At 38.1% G+C, this 20,298-nt stretch overlaps 1 protein-coding gene across 1 annotated transcript in view; it reads right to left on the minus strand.

The window, feature by feature from the left end:
* Positions 1–20,298, minus strand: part of acad11 (acyl-CoA dehydrogenase family, member 11) — a 244,274-nt gene that overhangs the window by 199,169 nt on the left and 24,807 nt on the right. The window contains exons 12-20 of the mRNA XM_072560417.1: positions 19,881–19,995; positions 18,331–18,474; positions 16,911–17,008; positions 14,582–14,684; positions 9,744–9,826; positions 6,588–6,726; positions 5,100–5,264; positions 3,774–3,874; positions 1,877–1,999 (exon numbers count right to left, since the gene is read on the minus strand). Of these exons, the coding sequence (XP_072416518.1) occupies positions 1,877–1,999; positions 3,774–3,874; positions 5,100–5,264; positions 6,588–6,726; positions 9,744–9,826; positions 14,582–14,684; positions 16,911–17,008; positions 18,331–18,474; positions 19,881–19,995 (1,071 nt within the window). The remainder of the gene's footprint in view (positions 1–1,876; positions 2,000–3,773; positions 3,875–5,099; positions 5,265–6,587; positions 6,727–9,743; positions 9,827–14,581; positions 14,685–16,910; positions 17,009–18,330; positions 18,475–19,880; positions 19,996–20,298) is intronic.

Here is a 20,298-nt window from a genome sequence, read left to right on the forward strand (position 1 = left end):
TTAAGCCCCCCTTTCTCTTAACTGCTTATCATCTGCCTCCAACTCTACAACAATATGCTAGTCCCATGAAACACTTATCAAAATGACATCAACTTAATTTCAAAACCACACAGTCACTGCCGTCTTTTGTGTCTTTCTTCTTCTGGCTGAAGATTTTCCTGGGTTGTCTTATTTCCTTTTAATGCGAGTATGTTTCATATGAAAAGGTACCTTTGATAGAGACAGCTTCCTAATTTCTTGGAGATCAAGATGTTAGCTCTCCATAAGTTTGCCTCGACGGCTATTACTCTGACCAATTTTCAAAAGGTTCACATTTTATACCATCCCCTCCCCCAAATCGGATCATCTCATTGGTTTGATGTTGGCAAAACAATAAATTCAAACTCGATTGGTTTTTTTGTACCTGGAGCATAATTTAAACTGATTGTTTAAATTCGAATTGCTGTCAAAACAGTAACCAAAACACAGGTATCTATTTCACAGTCAAACGTTACAAATTTTCAATTACTGCCATCTAGTCATGTACACAGATGCTTGTAATCTCTCCAGTTCAGAACAGCTTCACTCTCTCTTAAAGGAACAGTACACACCTTCAACTTCATAACACATTCTACCTTGAAAATAAATGGACAGTTTAAACTGCAAGTGTTTACAAAATATGATCTTCCCAACACTTTCCTGGGACTTTAGAGACCAACAGTCTATCTACATCAGCACAGATGCTTTATCATTGTTATTAGACTTGAAGAACTTGCATCATCTTCTCAGTAAACACAACCTTCTCATCATTAATCTTCAACAGCTACAACCCACTCTGTCTCACTAACAGCAGAATTTAGAGGTCACATGATTACTTTTATTCCTCCATTTTTCCTAAATTGAAAAGACAGTCCCAAAATACAAAAAATATCTTTATATTTGTTAAAGAGCCCAAAATGCTCTTTCCTTCAACAATACTTTCATTAGTTTCATATTGAAGCAGTCCTCAGCACTGAATCCAAAGAAGAGCCTAACAGCTAGTTTCTTTTTAATGTACTGATCGTGTGCCTCCACGTAATTTTATAATTCTATTATATAACTGCTCAAAAAGAAATTAAAGTCTATTTCGTCACAGAATTGGTACAGTACAGGAGGCAGCCATTTGGCCCATCAAGCCTGCAACAGTTCTATCCATGCACTTTACCAATCCAAATAATCATCCAATGCTTTCTTAAACGCTTGAATTAAACCTGCCTCCACCAGATTTCCAGCAGTGCATTCCATGCCCTGACAAGTCACTGTGTGACAACCTTTCTTCTCATGTCATCCTTGCTTCATTTGCACAGATTCTGCACAATAACTTAGACACAAATCATTCTTTTCTATCTTTACTAACTACAGGAGCCGGTTCATTTATCTTGTTTCTCCATGAAGATTTCAAATGATTTACTCCCATTAAATGAACTTTCTGCTGCGTTCTTATGTTCTTATCATACAAACAGTTGCTGATGTTATTTATTCTACAAAAATAAATATCTGGAAAACAACAATGCAACGTATGGAACAATACAGTTTAGATGAGTATCGTTGTTTTGTTAAACTCTTTAGGTAATAAACCCTGAATTAACAGGGCTATGTGCATATTAATTTTTATCAATGGCATGACATTTCATTTTAATCAAAGAAATGGATTAACAATTCACATGATCACATAATCACATTTGTTGTGAAGTCTTCACAGTAGATTGTGAACCCAATCAAATTATATTCCCCATTTCCACAGAGTCCAAACTATCAAGACTTAATACAGCCACCCTGGTTTTAAGAGATTCCCCAAAATAAGGATCAAAGCTTTTTTTGAAAAGGGAGATAATGACTGAGTGGTCCAGCTTCCTACCTCTTGTAAAGATTCTGAGAGACAAAAAGGTTCAACAGGCAATTGTGCAGTTTCTGTTTGTCTCCCAGTTGCTGGAAGAGCCAGGGAAGTTCATCAGCATCACGCCAGGTTACTCTGCCCTGACTGAAAAGCCACAGATTAGTTATGAATAACATGTGCCATACAGTCACAAAGAATAACATTTTATACACTGAAGTAAAACAGAAACTGCCAAATCAGTGATTTAACAATCCATTCAACAAACTTATCTAGAAGACATAAAATAATGTTAATTATAATTCCAAGTATTATAAAGAAAGCAAAATAGCAATTTAGTGTAGAGGGGCTCATATCTGTGGTTCCATGTGGTGGGATTCCAATTTCATTGTATTACATCTGGCAGCATGTTACACACAGTATCCATCAGCATTAGGACTGACCTGAAACATTAAGTCACATTGTTTATCAGGTTACAATTAATCCTATAGATGGATTGTTACCCTAAAACATTAACTCAGTTTGTCTTTTCATGTGTACTGCCAGGCCTACAGAGAACTTCCAGAATTTTGTTTTTAAACCCAATAAATGAATCATGTTCATTATCAATTTGAGTTCATCCAATGTCCTGTTATCTGTATCTTAACTCAGACCAAGTTCTGAGCAATCGTGATCCTCACTGACCGACAATGGCTCCATGGATGACAACACCCCAAATTTAAAATTGGTAGAAAGAATGAGAAATGGCGAGATAAATATAATGGTACAAATTCACAAGGAGCGCAAGAACAGAAAGCCTTGACCACCCTTTACACATACACACACAAAATCAATGCAAGTGATAGGACATATTGGGAGGACTGTAACAAGGCATAACGGGTCCTTGGTTTTACAAATGGGTGAATACAGGACAGAATCAAAGAACTTAAGCTAAATCTTTATAAAATCTGGTATGGCCTCAGCTGGATAACTGTATCCAATTCAGGGCACAGTTCTTTACAAAGAGCTATCAAGGTTTTAATTGCTAGAATGATACCAGGGATGAGACACTTCAATTACAGGGAGAACTTGAGAAGCTGGGAATCCTTCTCTTTACAGTCGTGAAGACTTAACATAGGTATTCAAAATTATGAAGTGATTTGACAGAGTGACTAAGGAGAAACCATTTTCAATTGCAGAACAGCCAGTATCCAGAGGGCACAGATCTAAGATAACTGGCAGAGGAACTAAAGACAGAATAAGGAAACATTTCTTTTCACATGGATTATTGTGATCTGGAATATGCTGTTTGAATTGGTGGTGAAAACAGATTTAATAGTAACTTTCAAAAAGGATTTGTGGATATATTTGGATGCAAGACCTTTCCAGGATATTATTGGTAAAGAATGAGGAAACGGGGCTAATTGGAGAACTATTTTAAAGAGTTAGCACAGACACAATGGGCCAAGTACCCTCCTTATGTTCTGTAAGATGGTGTTTGATTTTATAGGAGTACCGAGGTATACCAAGCCAAGTGTTTCTTTATTAGAAAAAGGGCAAGAATGCAAGAGAGAGTGTCTGCATATTATATTTTCTAGCAAAATCTAAGCTGGTCTGGCTGCATCTGTGGAGAGAAAGCTGAGTTAACGTTGAGCCCAGAATGTTGACTCTGCTTTCTCCCTGCAGATTCTGTAGACTTGCTGAGTTTTTCCATTTTGTTTCAGATTTTCAGCTTCCACAGTCCTTTGGATTGTTAGTTTGTTTTTTTAAAATATTTTCTAGCACATAGTTAAAAAGTAACATTAGTTAAGGCATGGAATCAAGATGCCCTCTGTTGGAAGGATGTAGAGAGAGAGAAGAAAGTGTCTTTTTTAAAAATTGTAACTAAATTGTGATGGTGTTGTTATGTACCCTTGTGATTGCTTGTAGGGCTAATAAATACCTCATTTGATGTGAAAAATATTGCACAAGTTTTTCTCTGTATACTGTAATAGTGTCGGACTCTTCTTTTTCCATATATTGCAATCTCACTGCTTCCCAAGCCTTCAAATAAATCATAAGATCATAAACATTAAACACAAAGTACCATCTGAACTTTACCCACAATGTAGATTGTTACAGTCACTAGAAACAGAATGCATATCTAACACTTTAATGGTGCTCAAATAACTGTGAATACATCAGGAAAGGAGTCAATGTGGTATCAGCATTGACGCTCATACCCAAGTCAAATCATGTGTTCAAACTCCACTCCAGAGAATTGAGCACATAACCTGGATTGACACTCCAGCCGAGTAAGGAGGGAGCACTATCCTGCTCAAATGCAAGTTTTGTCTTGCAGGTCATAGAATTATAGAATTCCTACAGTGTGGAAACAGACCATTCAGCCCATTGAGTCCACACCAACCTCTGAAGAGCATCCCACCCAGACCCAACCCCCTACCCTATCCCTGTAACCCGGCATTTACCCTGGCTAATCCACCTAGCCTGCACATCCCTTGCCATTATAGGCAATTTAGCATGGCCAATTCACCTAACTTGCACATCTTTGGACTGTGGGAGGAAACCAGAGCATCCGGAAGAAAACCATGCCGACGCAGGGAGAATGTGCAAACTCCAAGCAGGCAGTCACCAAAGGATGGAATCAAACCTCTGTCCCTGACACTGTGAGGCAGCAGTGCTAACAAGTGAGCCACCATGTAGCCCGATCGACATAAAACATCTTATACATCTATTCAAAGAATAATGCGGACAGGTCACCCATTGCTGCAGCCATCCTTGCCCCATGGAAATATCACTAAACAAAAATAGTTTATTTGATCATTTATCTCATTGCCACTTGTGGAACCTTGATGCATACAAATTGATTGTCATGTTTTGCCCTGTAAATTCATTGGTTGTCATGTCTTCTTCCATAATTTCATTGGCTGTGTCACTGGGATAGAATAAGATTGACAACAGCACGACATAAATTCAAATAATTTCTTGCCCAAAAAAAAGGATGTTCCAAGTGTGGCTGACCTATAATATTTACTACTATTTATTTCCCAGTTAATAAGCTATCAGCAAATTTGCTGTATGATAGTGGGAGTTACCAGAAAATCAGAAGCTAGTTTTGTGAGCTTAATGCTTTCCTAACTATGAAAATTCTATTCAGTCCTGTCACTGTTCTATACATCTGCGAAAATACAATAGCTTAAGTGTTCGCATGCCTTCGGAATCTTGAAGAACAGGGAGGTGAATGCTATTTGCAAGTCAGTAATCTTACCTGAAGATGCTGAAACTTCAGCAATCCACAGCTGTACGTTATCACATATGTGCCCTGCAAACTATGAAGAAGAGAGGCTAATATAGGCCAGGAAAGTTCTGGGTAAATCTCTAACAGTTCACCTTCGCTAACACCATTGTGACTCACATAGATTAGACAGAGAATCTGAAAAGGAAGTAAGAGATAAAGGTTAGAAATGACATAGACAAACTTATCGATAACACAAGAAGCATTTTAAAGAATCGGACTTAAAATCATCCTGTTGGTTGAAAATAACTTAAAAATGATTTTTTAAAAAATATACACTAAAATATGTGCTTTAACCACTGAAGGCTTACTTTTTACTCACACGACTTCCACATAATTACAAGTGAACAATCATGCATATAACTTGCATTTTCTCAACAAATAACAGTTTTAAATATTTTAAACATTTGAGTGGGTTCTACTTAGGTCATGGGAATATAAAATATCAGATAAACATTTATTTTCCTTTTCAAGACTTTTTCAAATTAGCAATATGCTTTCCTCTTCTTCAGAAACACAGAAATCAATTTCTAAATTTCAGAAATTTTGATAATCTTGAATTGAAACAGCAAACCTGCACAACTTTGATGAGGACAAGATTGAAAGCAAATTCAAATCCTTTAGCAGGGTTAAAATAAACAAGCCACGCTTGACATTACTATTAAGAAGTTTTCATTTACATTCCTTTATAAGTAAAATAATATGGTACTAATTAAATATTATGGTATTAATTAAATATAAAAATTACAAATTTAGCCACCAGGCAAACAGATTCAGGTTAGAGCAACTCAAGTGTTTCACAGCCAACTAATTATTGTTTACAACAAAACCAGGAAGTGCTGGAGAAACACAGCAGGTCTGGCAGCATCTGTGAAGACAGACAGAGAGTTCATATATCAAATCCAATATGACTCTTCTTCAGATTGGTATATTTCCCCCAATTACTTTTTGTACCCTGCAAAGCTTCTGACCGTGGCGAAGAATAAGGCTGTAAGGCACAAATCCGTTTTTTCGGGAGAATTTCTTTTCATTTCTTTACAGTGATCTCCACAATATTTTTTTCATGCTGGCTGCCAAATTGTGATAGCAAACAATCAGCCTAATGCACCTTAAGAAACTATGTCAAAACACAACTGGAGTGTTCCACTTTAATGAATTTCAGACGAATCACATGATGCAAACATTAAAATTCTTAAGTACTTGAAATCAAGATTAGATAGTTAAAATATACCAAACACTATTAATAACATATTATAAGGTCCACCACATCCAAGAAAAACATTTCTTCAGACAATCAATTCCAGTTACTTATGGTTTATGTTTAGTTTAATTTAATTCCAGGAAACCTTCTCTGTTCTTTATGTGATTTTTAAAAATATTTGCAACAATCTAACTTTACATCTGTACAGTCCTCCAAATTGAAAGTAATTTGCTGACAATTGCCAAAAAAGATCTTCTCACCTCTCTCATCAGCTGCTTGGCCCTGTCAGTAGGCAGAGATTGCTGTATAGATTGCAGCACAAGTCTGTATAAAGAAACTGTATCCTGACACTGGAAACATTTCTGGAGAGTTTCATCTATATTTCCCAAACCTTTGATACTAAACAAATACAAATGCAGTTAACCTCAGTATCTGCAATTAAATAGGTTGAGCTTTTTCTGAAATTGAAGAAAATGCAGCACATTCCCTTTTATAAAAGCAACTACTTAAAGTTTATGCTACACAGAGTATGATGATATAATTTCTTGAAGCAAATGCATCATTAATTATTACTTAAATACTTCATACTAAATTCATTTCTGGGTCCAGTAGCAGCAGGAGCTGAGCAACATAAAAGTTGATGATTACAAAATGTAGAATTAATGCTTAAAAATAAAACACCAAGCAGAAATAAAGCATACATTTCAAAATGTTATCGTTATGTCCTTTAGGGAAAGAAACTGCCATCCTTACTGGTCAGGCTTACATGTGACTCCAGACCCACAACAATGTGGTTGACTCATAACTGTCCTCTAGACAATTAAGGATGGCCAATAAATGCTGGTCTAACCAGAGATGCTCTCATCCTGTGAATAAATAAGAAAGTTGCTAATTACATTGGTCTATATCTGTGTTAAGAATAATGGTGATGATTCAGTGCTTAACATTATCTGGAGTATATAGCATAGCAATCTCGAGAGTCAGCACACACACAGTCAAATGCAACTATTTTTATTTTATTCCTTCACTGGATGTGGGCACTTTGACGAGATGAGCAATCATTAATTGCCCACACCTAGCTGCCCTTGAGGAGATGACAGTAAGCCAACTGAGTACTGCACAGTTGCTTGTTGGCCCAATTCAGAGGGCAGCTACATGTGAAACATATTGTTGTGTGACTGGAGTCAAATAAGGGCCAGACTGAGTAAGGTTGGCAGATGTCTTTCTCGACAGGACATTAATGAACCATATTTGTTTTTACAATGACCCACAAGTGTCTTGGTCACCATAACTGGCAGGAAAATTTCATTCCAGATTTTTAAATTCATCAAATGGTGGGAGCTCATGCTTCTGAATCATTCGCCCAGGCCCATAACATAAACATTGTGCTCTATATTGCTGTCAAAAAGCCACTTTCCAAATTGTCACGTTCGTCTATTAGCTTTGGGTGCAGCAGTACCTCATCCAAAGCATCAACATTAAAAGTTTGGATTTTCAATATTTATCCATTAAACATGCTAGAGACACTTAGAACTGAAGCATTCAGGGTTAAATAAATTTGTAACATTACGATTAATCTTGATTACTACTAAATAAACATTCCAATACTGAAAAGTAATAACCTTCACAGTTATGGAGTCTCATTCCCTCCTCACGTAATCATTGTTCTCACAATCACCAGACATCCTAAAGCAACTTACAGCCAAAGATGTACTTCTGAAGTGCAATTAATGTAGTAGGAATAGCTTCTTTTTAACAAAAATAGCAACATTCAATTTTGTTTTCCTTTTGTGTTCCTTTTATATACCTTACTTCATCTCATCATTTTTCATTTAGTGTTGCATTCAATACAATTGAACATCGGATTAAATATTCTGTTACACTTCCTGGCTTTGAATGCATGTCCGAGTGAGCAATCTTAAATCTGCTTTTGTGAGGATATATGCTGTTGTTTGCTCTGCCCATACACACTACAGATTCCGAAGGGTGTGGGATTTGCTCTGAAAAGTGTATCTATATGATAAATTGCCACTCAAAAATTCACAACATTTCTGTAGGGACCTGTAAGCATGATAAATGAGAAACCAAAAAGTCTGAGCCATTGAGTATACAGTGTAATTAATGGAGCAAGCAAAGATGGATTACAAGCCAAGCATGACTAAAATAAACTAAGTTAAAGTCACACAACACCAGGTTTAATTGGAAGCACACTAGCTTTCGGAGCGACGCTCCTTCATCAGGTGATTGTGAAGGGCTCGATTGTAACAGACTTATTGCCCATCCCTTAGGATAGCTATAAATTATCAGCCTGGTCAGCAATGTCCATGTCACATGAATGACGAACTACATTTTCATCCAAATTGTTGATATGTATTTCAAACAGAGGACCCAGCACTGATCCTTGTGGAATATCACTGGTCACAGAACTCCACAGAAAAAAAACAACTCCCACAACTACCCTCTGCCTTCTATGACCAAGCCAAATTTGTATCCAATTTGCCAAATCACTGTGGATCCCATATGACCTTATCTTCTGGATAAGCCTGCATCAGGGACCTTGTCAAATGCTTTAATGGAGTTCATGTAGTTAACATCCACTGCCGACCCTCAATTATCTTTGTCAATTCCCCAAGAAACTCAATCAAATTTGGGAGACAAGACCTCCCCACACAAAGCCAGGCCGACTATCTGTAAAACAAAAATCATTTTTTTCCAATACCAGTAAATCTATTCCTAAGAATCTTCTCCAGTTATTGGAGAATACCACTAATGTAAGGCTCACTGGCCTATTATTTCCTGGATTATCTCTGTTGGCCTTCTTAAACAAAGGATAACAATTGGCTATTCTCCAGTCTTCTCGGATCTCACCTATAGTTAAAGCGGACACAAAGATCTCTATCAAAGACCCTGCAATCTCTTCCCTTGCCTCCCTCAGTATCCTGGGATAAATCCCATCAGGCCCTGAGGACTTATCTACCTTAATTTTGTCTAAATACTCTTGGGATGGAGAAGTTTCTCATGAATGATTTATTAATTATCATCTTACATTTGAGAGTTGGTTCTCATCTTGTGCTGAAGTGAAAATTCCTCCCCAATAGTTTTGAAGAATTCTGTCAGGTCACCCACCCAGCCAGTTCAATCTTGCCAATTACATATAACTTTTCAGCTCTGGTATTATTCTAGCATTTCCTTTTGGCAACTTCTTCTGTGCCCTTAGATCCTTTCCTTGGCACTTGGGACAGTATATCCACAGTTTTCTAACCAAACCCTATGTTTAAAAAAAGTTCACAGTTTAAAAGAAAATAGTTGCAGCAATATTTTCCACTTATGCTGGAATAAATAGAGACGGTTTGAAAGCATTTTTACAGAATACAAAAAAATATATAATAGTTAATTATACAAGTTTATATTCTCACCTTGTGATCATTTTGCCCAGTAGGGTAACATAGAGTGCATTGCATGTAGTCGCAGATCTGCAATGTTTCTCCAACTTCTTCTCCTACAATCAATGATGATACTCACATAAGTAAACAATTCATTTCCTCATCTCTCCAGAAACAGTATGGTTCCTCAGGGAGCAGTTACATCAGTCAAGTGCTACAATTCATGAGCAATCCTAGAATTGTCTAGAACAGAGCAAGTGCCCTGTTGAGTTCAACCTGTCTTCAGTGTTCCCAGAAGCATAAACAGCAACACTGAGAAGTGCTCAAATACACAGATTTGATTGAAAGCAGTTGAGGCTATGGTAATATCTTGAAAAATGTCCATATCACAGAGGAGAAAGTGCTGGGTGTCTTGAAATGCATAAAGATGGATAAATCCCCAGGACCTGATCAGATGTACCCTGAAACTCTGTGGGAAGCTAGGGAAGTGATTGCTGGGCCTCTTGCTGAGATATTTGTATCATCGATAGTCACTGGTGAGGTGTCAGAAGACTGGAGGTTAGTTAACTTGGTACCACTATTTAAGAAAGATGGTAAGGACAAGCCAGGGAACTATAGACTGGTGAGCTCGACGTCAGTGGTGGGTAAGTTGTTGGAGGGAATCCTGAGGGTCAAGATTTACACATATTTGGAAAGGCAAGGACTGATTAAGGATAGCCAACATGGCTCTGTGAGTGGGAAATCATATCTCACGAACTTAAGAGTCATAGAGATGTACAGCACGAAAACAGACTCTTCGGTCCAACTCGTCAATGCCGACCAGATATCCCAACCCAATCTAGTCCCACCTGCCAGCACCTGGCCCATACCCCTCCAAACCCTTCCTATTAATATACCCATTCAGATGCCTTTTAAATGTTACAATTGTACTCGCCTCCACCACTTCCTCTGGCAGCTCATTCCATACATGTTCCACCCTCTACTTGAAGAAGTTGCCCCTTAGGTCTCTTATTGAGTTTTTTGAAATAACAAAAAGGATTGATGAAGGCAGAGTGGTGGATGTGATCTATATGGACTTCAGTAAGTCGTTTGACAAGGTTAGAAAGGTTAGATCTCATGGAATACAGGGAAAACTAACCATCTGGATACAGACTGGCTCGAAGTTAGAAGACAGAGGGTGATGGTGGAGGGTTGTTTTTCAGACTGGAGGCCTGTGACCAGTGGAGTGCCACGAGGATCGGTGCTGGGTCCACTACTTTTCGTCATTTACATAAATGATTCGGATGTGAACATAGGAGGTATACTTAGTAAGTTTGCAGATGACACAAATATTGGAGGTGTAATGGACAGTAAAGAAGGTTACTTCACATTACAACGGAATCTTGATCAGATGGGCCAACGTTCTAAGGAATGGCAGATGGAGTTTAATTTAGGTAAATGTGAGGTACTGCATTTTGGGATAGCAAGTCTTAGCAGGGCTTAATAGTAAGGTCCTAGGAGTGTGTTGCTGAACAAAGAGACCTTGGAGTGCAGGTTCATAGCTCCTCGAAAGTACAGTTTCAGGTCGATAGGATAGTGAAGGAGGCATTTGGTATGCATTCCTTTATTGGTCAGAGTATTGAGTACAGGAGTTGGGAGGTCATGTTGTGGCTGTGGTTAGGCCACTGTTGGAACACTGCGTGCAATTCTATTCTTCTTCCTATTGGAAGGATGTTGTGAAACTTGAAAGGGTTTAGAAAAGCTTTACAAGAATGTTGCCCGAGTTGGAGGATTTGAGCTACAGGGAAAGGTTGAATAGGCTGGGGCTGTTTTCCCTGGTGCGTCAGAGGCTGAACAGTGACCTTATAGAGGCTTATAAAATCATGAAAGGCAAGGGTAGGGTAAATAGGCAAGCTCTTTTCCTTGGAGTGAGGAGTCTAGAACTAGAGGACAAAGGTTTAGTGTGAGGGGGGGAAAAGATATAAAAGAGACTTAAGGGGCAAATTTTTCATGCAAAATGGTATAGCGTGTATGGAATGAGCTGCCAGAGGAAGTGGTTGCAACGTTTAAGAGGCATCTGGAAGGGTATATGAATAGGAAGGGTTTGGAGGGATATCTGGTCAGCATGGAGGAGTCGGACAGAAGGGTCGGTTTCCACACTGTACATCTCTATGACTATCTGGTCTCAACCTGGGACCTTCCTGAACCTTATGACTCTCTCAATCTCTGAATATGTATCTGCTAAACCACTGGAGAATTCCAATGAGAACATTAGTTTCAAGGTATTTTGACTTTAAAATTATCTATTTAATTAACTCGCCAGAGTTGGAATTCTGAACAGAAGTTTGAGAGTAATTGAGTAATTGTAATTGTTCTTTGGTGTTTGGGTGTGCAGATAGGCAGAAATCTGGAGAGAGGAAGTTTTAAATTTTACATGAACTAGGATATTTAAAAAGGGTACTTGAAAAGTTATTTATCAATAGTTTTAGATCAAAGCCACATGGATGTCGAAGGTGAAAAGCTATGAATTGTGCCACATGTTCCCAAGAATTAAACTGTGCAGATAGGTTATAATACTGAAAACTGCTAAAGAAAGACAGACCTGCACTTATATAGGTAAAAACAATGAGTGCAGATGCTGGAAACCAGAGTCTAGATTAGAGTGGTGCTGGAAAGGCACAGCAGTTCAGGCAGCATCCGAGGAGCAGTAAAATCGACGTTCCAGGCAAAAGCCCTTCATCAGGAATGGCTTTTGCCTGAAATGTCAACTTTAGTGCTCCTCGGATGCTGCCTGAACTACTGTGCTTTTCCAGCACCACTCTAATCTAGAGACTGCACTTATATAGCACCACTCACAACCAATGGTCATCCCAAAACACTGCAGAGTAAACATAGTACTTTTGAAATGCAGTCTCTATCAGAATGTAGGATAAGCAGCAGTCAATTTGTGCAGAAAACCTCCTATGAACAAAACTATAAAAATGACAAGATAATCTGCCTTTATGGTGTTGATTGAGTTCTGGAAACATACTTTAACAGACACTGGCTGCACGTATGACAGGATCTCGATATGCTTGATCTGTGTGGGTACACTGCTGACTACATCCTTAACATTGCTCCCCAGCACGCTCTTAACACCCCACAAAAATTGAGGTAGATTGGACAGTTTCAGCAACTCATCTGTCCCATTGCCTGTAAGTCCTGTTTCCCTTTACTGCTCTCAAAAAGTGGTTACAGTCTTCTCATATTCTACTGAACTGTCCAGTATTACTGCACGGCTAGCCTGATTCCAGACAGTACAATTCAGAAGCAACTCTGACTCACAGAAGAGCTAAAGAAAAAATGATTCCTAAGTCGAAGACCCTTACAGGTTAATTCAAAGCAGTACGGACTTAGAGATGACCCGATAGATTTTCCTTTTTTCACTTCATTCATGAGATGTGGACATTTCTGGACAGGGCAACATTTATTATCCATCAATAACTGCCTTTGAGAAGATGGTGGTGAGCTGCCAGAGTGCTGTTAAGGAGGGAGTTCCAGGATTTTGACTCAAAGACAACAAATATGTGGTGATGTCGTTCCAAGTCAGGATGATATACGCAAAGATCAGGCTTGGAGGGGAGTCTCAAGGTGATGGCATTGCCATGCACCTGCTGCCCTCGTCCTGGTTTATGGGAGAGATCATGTTTTTGGAAGGTGCTGTCGAAGAAGCCTTGAATTACTGCAGTGTATCTTATAGATGGTACAAACTTGTTGGAGAGCTAACTGAGAGAGTAGTCAAAGATAATGCAGGTGTTAATGTATCTAGCTTTCCAAAAGATCTTTAGTAAGGTGCCATATAATAGACTAGTTGGTAAGGTCATGCATGTTCATCATGGTGACGGAAGTATATAAAATGATGAAAGGGACTACACATCCATTGGGAGATTCTGAATTTAACAGATTTGAAGGATTGAAGGGCATGTGTTTAAACTGCAGGAGTAGGAACAGACCTGTTGTCAGAAATTCCCTCTCTTTCCTGAGAGATGTGAGCCAACTGAAGGTGTTGCCAACTGCTGCAGTGTGTACCAACTCCCTTCATGGTTTCAAGAGGGAGTTGAACCAGTTCCTGGTTAATGCATCGGTTGCTGACAGATAATATACAATCGCATGGTCAACATGCTCTCTTGGATTGATGTTAATAACCCAAAGTTGTAAGGGAGTGTCCTCCTCCCTTTACTAGCCCCAGCTTTCTTTTGTATTGTCCTTCCAGGGAGTTGCAAGGTTTCAGGGAGAGTACCAATTGTCAGGTCATAATGTTCCTGATATCTGGAGTGTCAGGCAGGCTTGTTAGCCTCCCTGATGAGGTAGAATTTAATCAAATGTTCTTAAAGCAAAGATTCTCTGCTCCAGAAACTCAATTCTCAAAAAAAGACACTCTCTTCCATCTTCAAAGTTCAGAAACAGAATCCTGCTAGCACCAATCTTCTAAACATCAAAGCCTCTTTGCTTAATGACTCAAGTATTAAATATTAATTGATAAAAGCACTCTGGCCCATTACACTTTGAGGCTGAAGTTCAGCTAAGAATTACACTCCACATCTCTGATCTGGCTTTTCACATTCTATCAGCATCTCTGCTCCAGTCTCTTCATAAATGTTTCTATTTGTTAGGAATGCATTTCTTCATTGTTCACTTTAACATACAAGTGTGCAGATTCACAAAAGAATAAAATTTAATAATTTACAGGTCAGAAATTTGAACTATAATTTGCAATATACTTCTGTTTATGTGAACAAATGTTGAAAGAAAAGTCATACTTCAGTTAATATTTATTATTTAACCTTTCAAGATGCAAATAAAAGCATTTTACACAGGGAACCTTGGTTACAAATGGACACTGGATTGCAAACCTGTTCTCTAGTCAATTTCACGTCAGCATTACAGCACTGCAAATTGATCAGAGTCTTGACATCCTTTGGGCTCAATGGATCAAGGTGTAGTGTTGGCCATAACCTGATTGAAACAAAATTAAATTGGTGGATTAAGGGATTCTAATTCATCTTCTGGTATTCTTAAACTAAATACTACCCTATATGTTCATTCACCACCGAATATATTACAATGTGCGAAACACACAGAGAAATAGGTCTTTAGTTCAGCCAATCCATGCCAATGATTGTGCTTCACATGAGCCTCCACTCATCCTACCTGATCTGAATCCTACCCTTGATTCCTTTTCCCACCATATCATTATGCAGCTCCATCTCAACTACTCCCTGGGGAAACAAGTTTCTCATTCTAGTTTTTGGGTGAAGAAAGTATCCTAAATTCCCCATTGGATGTCTTAGTGATTACTTTAAATTGATTGCCTCTAATTTTGCTTTCCAAGTGGAAACAATGCCTGTTTCTACTTTGTCAGAGTCTTCCATAATTTTAATGCCATCATTGGGTCACCCACTGAAGACATCCAAACTATTCATCCTTTCCTTATAGGTACAAATTTGCAGTACTGGTATCATCCTTGTAAATCATCTGAGAATCTTCCTAGTCCTCTAAATACTTTTTACAATATGACAACATAGTACTCCAAGAGTGGTCTATCCAAGATTAAATCTGCGTTTAGCATAATTTTCCTGGTTTTCAATTCTATCCCTTTAGAAACAAATGCTTTTACTTCTGTATTTGTACGTCCAGATTTCTTAATCTCTCTACCCTAGTTAGACTATAGTTTTCTAATTAATTTAACATTCTTATGTTCTTTATCAAGATGAAAATCCTTAGCTACACTCATGTCAATCCGACATTGGCATGTGCTAATTGTATGCCCATTGTGCAAATTTAATGTTGCCTTGCAATTTGTTGCGGTCCACAGTATTGACTGTTGGATGTCATCCAAAACTTCAACTATTTATTAACTTCATTTTGATTCTGAAGTCTGAATTATTAATAGGAATTGCCATTTTGAATCGCTAAATTTTACCCCAGATTTCGGCTTTAAGTTTTGCAGCCTGTCAGACTGCATTCCAATACCCCATAATTCTGCATGACTTTGCCAGCTCGTGTATTACATGGCACCTTACAAAAGGTCTTTTGGAAAGCTAGATATATTAACACCTGAATTATCTTTGACCACCCTCACTGTTAGTTCTCCAACAAATTCAGTACATTTGGTCAAGCATGACTTTCCCTTTTGAAATCCATGCTGATATTTATTATCATATTTTCGTTTTCTGACTTTTTCTATTTTCTTCTTTAATACAGAAGCTGTTATTCTTCCTGTGGCCAAAACTCTGCTGCCTGGTCTATAATTCCCCGAATATGTTTCAAATTTGTTTGTTCAAATTTTTTAATTTATAGAATCCCTACAGTGTGGAAGTAGGCCAGTCAGCCCGTCAAGTATACACCAACCTCTCTCAGAGATTCCCACCAGGACACACCCTATCCCTATAACTCTGCATTTCCCATGTCTAATCAATCTAACCTGCACATCCTTGGACTGTGGAGGAAACTGGAGCACTTGGAGGAAACCCACACAGAGAGAATGTGCAAACTCCACACAGACAGTCACCCAAACCTGGGTCCCTGGTGCTGTGAGGTAGCAGTGCTAACCACTGAGCTGCTATATTTTGATTGAACATCTGTGCCATTATTTAAAAGATTATTTGAAGCCCCAAGAATATGACTGGCAATGATAGTAGTGGAGGTGAGAGTCTGATGAAACAGGTTGAGGAGAATTATAACATGTCCACTACAGCAGGTCAAAGTACCGAATGTTGCAAGGTATTACCAACATTCTCAGGAGTGGAGGAGATGAATACTTATGGATGGATAAGCAAGCACTGACAAAATCTAACAAATTTATGATGAAATAATCCAGTTTCTTGTCTCAGTCCCATTATCTTTAGCACTGTACATTAACAGTTACTCATTACAGTATTACCAACTCTCTTCTAAAACAAATGAGGAAGTGGAGGAAGAAAAGCAAGAAATTGACAGAAATTGAAATTATTCTTATTAGTGGGGATGGCCCATAAGCTATCATCATTTTGTAAATTCCATGTCTGAATATAACAACTAGCTAGGTCAGAAAACAAACAACTAATCACATACAAAACACAAAAATAAAGACAATAATGTTTGACATTCAAGACTAATTTGCTGGGTTTATTGTAAATGAGTTTTACAAAGTTCAATTTAAAAAAAAAAGAGACAAACTTTGTGAAACATTCAGTCACTAACCTCCATGCTTGGGGACAAGTTTCCACATTTACAGAAACAATCACCCTTACATTGACAGGCAATGGATCAATCAGCCATTTCATGTGCCATTCAGCTTGCTAGAAGAACATAAATACATAAAGGTTTTACAACTGATGTAGCAACATTCCGTAACGCTCCAAGTGCACAATTCTTAGTTCAAATCCAAGTGGAAGGCTGTACTGGTTTTTTAAAAAAAAAGCAAACAAGCATGTATCCCACTTTAAGCAGATGTTTTTCACACCGAAAAATCCCAAATAGACTGAATACACACTGAAAGAATTTTCACAACTGAAGGAACGAGATTTCAGACCTTCTGAATAAGAGGGGGCCATGGACAAGTATCAAAACTATTAATTAGTGGCTAGAACATTCTGTGCAGAGTTTAATGGGTAATTAGTGTGGAAAAAATACTAACTTCACAAAAGTTATAGCAATTTTAAATATTAGTTTCATAAAGTGCCACAACTCAGACAGAAATTTGTTATGATTTGGAATTCATGGAATATCTCTTCTCACCATATGGTTTTGGCCAATTTCAAATTTACACAAAGACACCTGGTAGCATCTGTGGACAGAAAACAGAGTTAAAATTTTGGATTCCATGACCCTTTTTCAGAATTGTTCTCTCCACAGATGCTGCCAGACCTATTGTGTTTTTCTAGCAATTTCTGTTTTTGTTTCCGATCTCCAGTATCCGCAGTTAGAGTCAGAGTCACAGAAATGTACAGCACGGAAACAAACCCTTCAGTCCAACTTGTCCATGCTGACCAAATATCCTTAATTAATCTAGTCCCATTTGCCAGCACTTGGCACATATCCCTCTAAACCCTTCCTATTCATCTACCCATCCAGATGCCTTTTAAATGTTGTTATGGTACCAGTCTCTACCACTTCCTCTGGCAGCACATTTCAAAGACACACCACCCTCTGTGAAAAAGTTGCCCCTTAGGTCCCTTCTAAACCTTTTCCCTCTCACTATAAACCGATGTCCTCTAGTTCTGGACTTGTCCAATGCAGGGAAAAAGACCTTGTCTATTTACCCTATCTATGCCCCTCATGATTTTATAAACCTCTACAAGATCACCCCTCAATCTCCAACACTCCAGGGAAAACAGCCCCAGCTTATTCAGCCTCTCCCTTTACCTCAAACCCTCCAACCCTGGCAACATCCTTGTAAATCTTATCTGAATGCTTTCAAGTTTCATAACGTCCTACTTATAAGAAGGAGACGAGTTTTTTTAATCGTTCATACAATATTAGCTTTTCAGCTAAACTTAGCATCATACTTCAAACTATGATCTACAAGTTTCAGTACCAGTATTATGAAAACACAAATTATCCATAATACAAGGACAAAAAAGGCTAAAATTAATTTGAGGGCTTCTAGTTTTATCCTTACCTCAATCTGGTCAATGGAGTCAATGATTATGATAATACTGCCTTGGTGGCGTGCGGACAGTTTCTCCAGCCATCGAGGAAATTCTTCCAGTAACTTATTTGGATCCAGGGCAAGGGCAGACATGGACCATGAATGCTGCAATAGCTAGAAGTGAACAAGAAACTAATTTATGCGTTACTCTGTTTTTCAAGGCTACACTCTGAATTGCACAGGATCTTGGTGTCATGATGCATGCATTGCAAAAGACTAGTACGCAGCAAGAAATTGGGGAGTGCTAATGTTTATTGCAAGGGGAACTGAATACAAAAGGAAGCTATGCTTCAGCTTTATAGGGCATTGATAAAATCGCATTAGTACTGTGTACAGCATTTGTCTCCTCCTTTATTTAATGAAAGATATAAATGCATTGGGAGTTCAGAGAAGGTTTCCCAGACTAATTCCTGGAAGGGCAGGGCTGTATCCTCTAAAGTTTAGAAGCCATTTGATTGAAAATAACATTCTGTGGGCTCTCACGGAAAGGATGCCTTCTCTTCAGAAAGAATCTAGAACTAGAGGGTCATTCAGTTAAGGCAAAATGAGGATAAACGTTAATCTTACAGAAGGTCACAAATGTTTGGAATACTTTTCCTCAAAAAGGCAAAGGTAGAAAGATTATTGACAAGAAAGAAGGAGAAAGATCATCAGCAAGTGGGGGGTGAGGGGTTTAGCGGGAATGTGGAATAGTCAGATTAGCCATGATTTATTGAATGGTAAAGCAGGGTCAAGGGGGTGTGTATCCTATCCCTGCTCCTCATCCATTTGATTGTATGGCATGAAGCTTTCTGCAAAAGGGCAACAGACTAAAGAATCTGAAATCTTTAGCCCAATTACTTATTAGAATCACTGGCTGTTTATTTTCCAAGATCTGCACTGCTTTCGAGCTTGCTCCATGACAGGAGTGCAACCTTACAAAACTTCTCACTTTAAGAACAAAACCGATTTAGAAGCAATGCGCTCCCAAGTAACAAATGCAACATCACAGAAGATGTGAAAACACCGAAAGGGAGCACTATTTATATTTTCAGTAATGTAAATAATTTTCAATCAATACTCTAATGTTTTTCTATCGCATTTTCTCCGAGAACAACATAGCTGTGATCCGAACATGTTGAGAAGCTTAGTTGAAGTTTAGTTACATTAACAAATAAAACTGCCATTGTTTTACTGAACAGCAGCTACAAAGTGGCTCATTTACATAAATTTGGCGCAAAGCTCTTGAACACTGAAAGACATTGTTTTACAGTATTCTAAGAACAAAACATTTTCAGATTGACACAAAACATTTCTGATAAGGATTGTAGAAGGTTTGGCAACTAGCATTCATTTGGACCATTAATCACATCAACTCAAAAAGTATTTAACTCAGATTATCTGATAATTGGATACTATGTTCACGAGTAAATAAATGAACTATTCATCAGTGCCTGGTTAGTTAAAAAGAAAGGTTATTTTGTTTCCTTCCATCTCTTAAATACCATGCAGAGTTCGATTCAAGGCATTCAATTCTCTACCTTTACAGTCAGTCGCTTTATTATTAGAGCTGGCTCTGAGCTGGTGGACCGGGGCCTTCCCACAAAATGATATAAAACTAAAGTGTTTGGGGAACCTTTTTGCTGGTGCTCAATCCTATGAAGACACAAAAAAAATGACAAAAACAGCAAATGAGAAACTTAAAACTCACTATTTTAAGTCATGTCTTCCTCAATGATCCTGTATTTATAAGAGGACTAAAGAGCAAATAGCAACCCTGCACTTCATTCAATAAATTGTATATTAGATACATTGCAGAATAGGATGCCTTTCACGTTGGGTTTTGAGAGTTGTAATATGATCTACCCTCTCAATATGAAAATCTTTAAACAATTACTTTTAGCTTTGTGTTCAGACCCCGTAGAAACAAAGCAATACACAAAAAAAAAGCTGAACTAA

This window comes from Chiloscyllium punctatum, chromosome 41 (assembly GCF_047496795.1).
Source record: "Chiloscyllium punctatum isolate Juve2018m chromosome 41, sChiPun1.3, whole genome shotgun sequence".
NCBI classification, from domain to species: Eukaryota; Metazoa; Chordata; class Chondrichthyes; order Orectolobiformes; family Hemiscylliidae; genus Chiloscyllium; species Chiloscyllium punctatum.